Source organism: Peromyscus maniculatus, chromosome 9, assembly GCF_049852395.1.
Source record: "Peromyscus maniculatus bairdii isolate BWxNUB_F1_BW_parent chromosome 9, HU_Pman_BW_mat_3.1, whole genome shotgun sequence".
Lineage (NCBI taxonomy): Eukaryota > Metazoa > Chordata > Mammalia > Rodentia > Cricetidae > Peromyscus > Peromyscus maniculatus.
Genome location: NC_134860.1, coordinates 52,841,245 through 52,849,604, shown reverse-complemented (window position 1 = coordinate 52,849,604; position 8,360 = coordinate 52,841,245). Strand labels below are relative to the sequence as shown.

General features: G+C 50.4%; 1 protein-coding gene across 1 annotated transcript; it reads right to left on the bottom strand.

Annotated features, from left to right (window-relative positions):
• Nucleotides 1-862: 862 nt before the first annotated feature.
• Nucleotides 863-7,733, bottom strand: LOC102903637 (dehydrogenase/reductase SDR family member 2, mitochondrial-like). The gene is made up of 8 exons (XM_006988515.4): nt 7,585-7,733; nt 6,106-6,283; nt 4,946-5,047; nt 3,283-3,353; nt 2,413-2,464; nt 1,777-1,911; nt 1,407-1,462; nt 863-1,161 (listed from the first exon to the last, which is right to left on the bottom strand). Exons 1-8 carry the CDS (start codon nt 7,731-7,733, stop codon nt 1,050-1,052), a joined length of 855 nt encoding a protein of 284 aa, XP_006988577.1. The 3' UTR covers nt 863-1,049.
• Nucleotides 7,734-8,360: the final 627 nt, after the last annotated feature.

The following is an 8,360-nucleotide window of genomic DNA, read 5'->3' as shown; positions in this document are numbered from 1 at the left end:
ACTCAAAAATTACAAGTTTCACAAGGCCTCTCCCTGAAGCTAGGGAGGCGGTAACAGTTGCTGAGGAGACTGGGCAGCCTGCGAGGTGGGCTACAGGGATGCATCTGTGGACAGTCATCACCCATGCTGGGGTGAACTCCAGTGATGCTCCTGCCTTTGGGTCACCCGGGCTCCTGTAAGGAAGCTCAGGAAACTGCTAGACTTGCGTGGAATCACGTCGTCAGCCTGAAACCGGTGCCACATCTAGAGGGAATGGACTTTTGTTCCCATCTCCCCTGGAAGAGTCCCACGGTGCCTTGATTTGATCAATATATGATGTAAATATGTAAAAAGAAAATCTCAAGGTGATTTTCAAAGCCTTTACAAATGAGCAGCTAATGTTTAGTTAGTACCCAACAAGGTAAAGAGCCATTACCACACCTGGGCCGGAAGTCACAGGTAAGAAGCTTTGGTGGGTGTCAGCTGACCAAAGTTCCCTTTGGTAGACAGAAGAACCCAGACACAGCAGGCAGATAAGAAGGGATCCTGGGAAATACATCCTCTGACCTCATCACCTTGACTTCCAGTCTGCCTCCAACTGACCAAACTCACCTGTAAGCCAGAGGTCAAAGGCCTTGAAGGATCCCTACAGACCCACCCAAGGCACAGAGTCAAACATCAAGGAGAGGGTGGTTCTGGAAGAGCAGAAGGGAAGGCTCTAGCCTGATTTCCGTCTCCACAGAAAAGGAACGAAAGGAGAGATGGAGGAATTTAAAAAAACCTGTTAGGGATGAGGGCCAGTGGTAAGAAAAGGCAATAACCCAAGAAGGATGCTTCTGGCTCAAGAGGGCTGTGTGTATCACTTTAAAAACAGGAGCATGTCCAGGAGGATCCAAACACATTTATTCCAAATGAAAACTTTAAACACCGGCCTTCCCTCACCATTTTTAAGTAGGTGTTCCCTGTATGACCTGGACCCCACGCACATGCTAAGGTTCTTCATCTACTATACCCCGCCAAGCCCTCTGTTTTCCCGAGGACCTCCAGCCAGTCTCTAAGCCACGCTCTTTTCACAGTCTAGGGGAGAAGCCAGCTACCGTGATGTTCTCCCCGGTGATGTAGCTGGCATCTGAGGAGCATAGGAAAGATACAATCCCGGCACAGTCTTCTGGCTCCCCTAACCTGCAGGAGAGGAGATGAGGTCACAGGAAACTCTGAGCTCTGATTGGGGCTTCCACAGTCCGGGAGGGGCACCTAGCATTCGCCAGTCTCCGTGGGAGGTGATGCTGTTGGACTCATACCCACCCTCCTGCCTCCAACCCAGGACTCCAGAAAGCAGAAGAAGCCCGGGGGGGGGGGGAGGCTTTTTCATCTTAAAATATAATTTTACCTAAAACGAAGCACAGAACACCCCAAGCCCTACCTACCGCTGCAGTCCGTAGATTTTATTCAACTCAGGCCGCATGTTCGGCAATGTCTTCTCCTAGGGAGAGATTTCAGAGCCAGCGTTAGGCAGAGGGCTGGCGATACAATAGGGTGAGGATAGCGTCATGGCTGACCCACACCTCTGTGGGAAGATGGGATGAACACTAGTGTGCTTGAGGAAGACAGAGACCCTCATTCTTCTGCGCAAAAGTAAGGGGCTGCTGCCCAAAGCCTGACCCTGGAAGGGGGCTCTCGCTGCATGTCCAGGCTCTGTGGGCCTCCATTCAGATGGAAGCCTGAAAAGGGACCAGAAGGCGCATGGAGAGAGGACGACGCAGGCGGTGGGGACTGGAAGGCGTTTGTCATTCTCACCCCCAGGCCAAAGTCCGTCTTGATGACTCCCGGCACTATGCAGTTCACCCTGATGCCTTTCGGAGCCAGCTCCACAGCCAGAGACCTGCAGAGGCCCAGCAGAGCCGTCTTGCTGGTGTTGTAGGCGCCCAGTTTCTGAGATGCAAAGAAGGGGACCGCGAATCAGTGCGGTAGGAAGGGATCCTTACTGGAACAAGGTCACTTCCGGGCTGCAGACGACGAAGCTGTGCCTGACTGTGGCCTGAACACAGATTCTCTCTCCCCTTGCGCCTCACCACCCCACAGTAGTTTTCCAGGAGTCGGGACCTGGTCTATGTCACCAAATTGCTATCAGGTGTACCCAAGCTTGATTTGCTGCGCTGTTCGTTTGAAGTCAGCCAGGAAACTGGAATTAGGAGATACAAGGTCTTACCCTGGCAGGTACCTCAAACGAACATCACTTACAGGCAAATGGCATATTTTTGCCCCTTGAGGGCAAAATGAGATAATAATACCCGATCTGAAGCATTCATGGTGCATTCATAGCTTCTATTTATCTAGGATCAACAGTCAGCTCTCCCACATCCCTCTGCAAGGCCTCACAAGAAATCAAGGCGGCTTGCCCTCACCCACTTTACCAGAGGGTGCCATACTCACCGGCACTGGGAGATAAGCCACTGCAGAGGATACCAGAACAACAGAGCTTCCCCTTGAGGAGAAAGGGATATGGGGTGAGATTAGAGATTCATTCAATTAGAAGAGGCAGGAAACTGTGTTTTCACGCTCAGAGGAGAAGAGCTCGGAGTTGACGGTGAAAGTGTGAGGCAAGGATCTAGAACTCTGAGAAATGAGGTATCTGAGGTAGTGAACCTTGAAGTCGATGCAGTAAATGCAGTCAGCGTGGCACCCCTTAAACAGGGTCCCCAAACTGGGGCAGCACATCCAGAGGACATAACTCAAGCGATGTCCCTATGTTGTGGGGACCTCTGTGGTGTCATAGATCACTAGGGAGTCCCAGGCTGGATCATCCCTGGGTAGCCACAGGATACACAGCAGGACCAGGCTGCGTAGCAGGTCAGAGGTCAGCCCATGGTGCCTCTGACCAGGAGAGAAACAGGGGACATGGCCCACTAAGGAGGCCAAGAGTGAGGGAGTGAGAGATGGGATTGCTTCCCTCTGGACCCTTCATCACGGCAGCGGTCACAAAAAGCAAGGTCCCTGTATTCCCTGAGATGAAAGACATAAGGGCCGGTGAAAGGTCCTTTGAGGACCTGGAAAGCAGGCCTTGTTCTCGCCCCAGGAAATGATTCTCTATCAAGACGTCACATCCTTGGGGAAAACATCAGGTCTAGAAAGAAAACTTGTCCTGAAAGACACACCTGTCATACACACACACACACACACACACACACACACACACACACACACACCTACATATATCTTCAAGTTCCTGGGCCTCTACCCAAGTGTTTCCTGTGGGTAAAAATCAATGCATATGGCCCTCGCCACCACCACCCCTGCACTCACCCCCTCTTCTCCATGTGGGGCAGCAGCCGGCTCAGCAGCAGGGCTGGGGCCTTCACATTCACATCCAGGATCTGAAATCCCAGATAATACAAAGGTTGGACTGGGAGACAGAACAGAGGCAAAGCTCCATGAATATGGTGGGTCGCTGAGACACTGAGTCCTTTTACTATGAGCGAGGGTGTCTTAGTTAGGGTTTTGTTGCTGTGATGAAACCCCATGACCAAAAAGCAAGTTGGGAGGAAAAGGTTTATTTGGTTTACACTTCCACATCACTGTTCATCACTGAAGGAAGTCAGGACAGGAACTCAAACAGGGCAGGAACCTGGAGGCAGGAGCTGATACAGAGGCCATGGAGGGGCGCTGCTTACTGGCTTGCTCCCCCTGACTTGCTCATCTTGCTTCCTTACAGAACCCAGGAATACCAGCCCAGGGATGGCACCACCCACAATGGGCTGGGCCCTCCCCCATCAATCACTAATTAAGAAAATGCCTCACAGCTGGATCTTATGAGGCTCCTTTCCCTCTGCTGACTGTGGTTTGTGTGTCGAGCTGACATAAGAGCAGCCAGCACAGAGGGTCAGAGTTTGTCGGAGGGCACACATGCTTCTGAGGCCCCTGAGTTCCCCAGACCTCAGAGAATTACCATACTCAGCTCCCATACAAACTCCACTTCAGCCTTCCAAAGGCTGGGGAAGTATGGGGAGGACAAGGAGAGGAATTTGGCTATTAGTGACTGACTGAAAGGGGGAGCATGGGCCAGAGAAAAGGAGTGTGTGCTCGGCACCTAATCTACCTCCGGAAGTGTTTGGAACCAGGATGGCATTGTTCATGGTGCATTTGTTGTTTTGGATACTATTTTGGTCGGGTTAGGTTGAGTTAAACTTTTATGCAGTGTTTAGGAGTCAAACCTGAGCCATCTTTAAAAAGAAAAGAAAGAGCTGGAGAAGTCTGGATGTGGTTGAAGGGGGAGGTGGAGGAACTGGAAGGTGGATCCAGGAGGCTATGGAACGTAAGAACCACAGAGGACAAAGTGGGGCAGAGTCTACCGAGAGAAGATGGCAAGGTGGCCCAGGGAAGAAGACCCACGAGAAGGGAATGATGCACTCAGATCACAGGCCCATTCCCCGCCCCCAGCGACAGGAGGGGGTTCAGACCTGACTAGCCGCGGGTGAGCTCGTCAGGATAACAGGGATGGGGTCTGCCCAGGCAGTAGGAGCTCCCTGAGTGCCCAGTGGCTTCCAGCTGAGACCGCAGAGCTGGGAAAGAGCCCCAGCTGTCAGCTGTGCCTGTGGCTCCTTGGGACAGCCAGGCTGAAGGGTTCACAGAGGCGCCAGTGAATCTAGGTTGTGACAGTTTCATAAACCTGAGCCTGAGGGTTTCTGCCGTGACCAGACCCGGACATCTTCTTCCGGCATCTCAGGACTTAGTAGCAGTGATCGGCATGAGGAGAGTCAACACAGGAGCTACACGAGCCTGGTAGAGGCTGGGCGTGGCCAGCACCTGTTGAACCTAGTTATGGAAAGCCTGACTCAGGTAAGCCCCGCGTCTGTCCATCAAAGCCAGTGTTGACGCAGCGCTGTGGGAACTCAGGCGAGGTACGTGCACACGCATTCATGCGATCATGAGTACATATAGACACCGTGTAGGAAGGCACTCTCCTTACCTTGTCCCAGATCTGTTCACTGGCTCCCAGGGTGCTTCCTACCAAAGGATTGACTCCTGCCACACACACCAGGAAGTCAACACCCCCAGAGTGTCCCAGGGCCTGCAGAGGAGATGGCAGGGCATACAGGTGAAGAACAGAGGAAAGAGTAACAATGGCCAAAGAAAACCACTGTTCTGTTTTGAATCTGACATGTGCCCCACAGGTTCATATTTTAATGCTTGTTTCCCAGCTACTGCACTGTTTGGGGAGGCTATGGACCTTTAGGAGGCGGAGCCGAGCTGGCAGAAGGTCACCGAGGGCAGTCCCTTGAAAGTTACGCCTGGCCCACAGTACCTGCCACACCTTCTGCTTTTCCATCTACTGTGATGGGAACAGACTTGACCACATACTTCCACACCCATGCCTTCCCCGGCATGATGGACGGGAACCACAGACCAAAATGAACCTTTATTTAAGTTGTCTCTGTCAGGTATTGTGACCACAGAAACTTAAAGCAGTGACTGCCTGGCCATCCTGGAGCTGTGCCAGGCCAGAGCCGGATCCTGACAGAGACTGAATGAAATGGTGTTTCTTCCCTCCTTGGATGAATCCAGTTTCTGCCATGTAAGACATCTGGTTGGTTCCTGGATCCCACCTTCAGACCTTTGCTCAGACCTAAGGGTCCTGCTTTCAGCTCTTCAATTTCCAGTTGATTCCTTCTCTGCTCTCTTCTCTTGCCTGGAAGGATTCTCTTTTGTCTACTACAACACCTGTCCATTCCATGTTCCTTCAGATCCCACCTCACAACCCACTTCTTCTGGGGTGGTCACAACAGGAGCTGATCCTAAAGCTCCTGTTTCAGAAGCTAGTCTAATGGACAATCCATACAGTACATGTTGGGCCAGGGCTACACAGCTCAGACTTTATTGTAGAGATAGTTTATAACTCTGACCCCTGTGAGGTTCTAGGCAAGCTCCGTGGTCATGTCAAACTACTGGCCATCTCTTTGATTAGTATGAGCAGCACAGCTGTTCCTTCCTGTCAGGAAATCTTTTAGTCACATCTGACTATCCTGAGAATGTGAGATTAGCCTCATTTACAGACCTGGAGACCTCAGTCCCCATCATGCCATGGTTAGATCCGTGTCTTTCCATCTGCCCCAGCCTATGGCTCCTTACTGTGGCCACAAGGTGCTGGCGGTCCTCAGCCTTCCCCACATGGCACACAGTGCCCGTCACACTCAGCCCCTCCTCCTTCAATACGGCCACAGCTCGGTCCACATTCTGTTGCTTCCGGCTGCTGATGACCACATGCGCCCCATCCTGGGCCAGACGCCGGGCGATGGCAAAACCAATCCTGTGGGCAGAAAAGGAGATGCCGATAATGGTTTCTGCTCTCTCTGTCTTGTTCCCAGGCAGAGCCTGATGACCAAGTCAATTGTTTCCCTGAGGTTGCCCAAGAACAGCTTCAGAGTCTCCTGTAGCGGGCAAGAGCAATCATTGAGTACCTACCACATTCCAGTCCTTCATGGTCTGCTCATTCATTCCCATGGCTTCATGCATGATAATTATACTATAGAGATGAATATATCTCCATAATTTTATTAAAAGGAGCTTTTAAAAGGCTGCATCATCAGAAGAGTTTTGGCCTGGTTGGGTATCGGGCCTAAATTGTAGACTTCTTAACTAGTCAACATTGTTGCCTTTTCCCAGCCTCAGGGGTCTGGCATGGCTTATACTTTTTCTAAAGCTAATGCCTTCCCTCTGGACTGCAATTGTGAAACTTTCTGCAGCAGGACGTGCTATCCTCTAGATCTCCCAACACCGAGGGGGTCTGAAGACTTGGTTGGTACTGGTCAAGCAGCTGCAATCAAGGAAGAGAAAGAGGCATGTACCTGGTGTCTTGTCGAAACTATCTGGGTAGCTGGAAATTTTTAATGTATTTTATTCATTATGAATACTGAGAATTGAGAGCACACAAAATGATAAGACATCACTGGGATCTGGAAAATCTAATTCTTTTGTTTTTCCCAGTGATTCTAAACAGTTCTAAATATATTGGTGGTGTTAGGACCATAAAAGAATAAGAGGATGAAGGTCTCCCCTCCTTCTGATGATGTAAGGTCTCATTATAAATGCATATCATTACGGGAGCCAGAGGACAACTGGAACCAGGGGAATGTGGGAAGCCATGTGAGGGCACATAGACCACTCTGAGCTAGTGGCGAGACATTGCCCTGCACATTCCTGGTGCTGTATGCAGTCAAGGAGACCTCTGAGTCTGTGGCACAATAGATGTCAGGCTGCTTTCTGTTAGCAGAGGACTCCAAATACAGTGGCCATGTGGGTAAGGGAGACAAGGAAGCAGAGATGCTGTTCTGGTGGTAAAATGTTAATCAGGGATTGTCCCACGAACATGGTAAGAGACTACCTTCAGACTCAGCCCTGGTTATCTAAGAGCAGCTGGTTTTGTAACTACAAATCTTCATGGAGCTCAGAAACCAGATGTTTTAGGGAGAAACGTTGAGATACAGAGTTAAACTGCAGAGCTCTGTGATGGGTGGGGGGACAGGCGAGGATATGTGAGATGTGTGTATCCGCGGGGACCATGGCAACATCTCCCAGTAATGAGCCTTCCAGGGACTTCCATTCACTCACCCTTTTGTAGAGCCAGTGACCACAGCCACTTTATCAGCCAGGGCAAGTTTCTCATCTGCTTTTTTGCTGAACATTCTTGCTGAGAGAAGGAATGATGCACATTGATGGCCCCTAAAGACCTGTGGGATAGACCTGAACATGGCAGCCATTGGAGAGAGACCTGTGAAGACAATCATAATTATGGAACACATTAGAACTTGCGGTCTCCTGGGTCCTCCATGAAGTCTCTGACAGATGCTCCACCGTCCTCCAAACTTTCCAGAAAATACAGAACCCTTTTGTGGGATAATCTTTTTGTACACTGTGAAGATCTATCTCTGCCTAAGGAACCTTCTAATTGGTTTAACTAAGAGCTGAATGGCCAATAGCTAGGCAGGAGAGAATAAGCGGGACTTTCAGGGAGAAAGAGGAACTCAAGAAGAATCTGAGGCACATGGGATTAAGCCAGTGAGCACAGAGGGAGTTAGACATACAGTATGGAGGAGAGGTAACGAGTCATGTGGCAAAACATAGATTAATATAAACAGGTTAATTTAAGTTATAAGAGCTAGTTGGGAACAAGCCTAAGCTAAGGCCAAGCATTCATAATTAATAAGAAGTCTCCATGTCATTACTTGGGAACTGGTGGTCCAAAGAAAGACCAGCTACAGAACCCTCCATGCCCTTTCTGTAACCTAGGCTCTAGACAGGCTTCCCCATAGTGAACCACCAGCACAGTATGTAGCCAGGCATGGTGCTGAGCCCCAGGTAGATGCCTAAGAGATACTTACCTGACC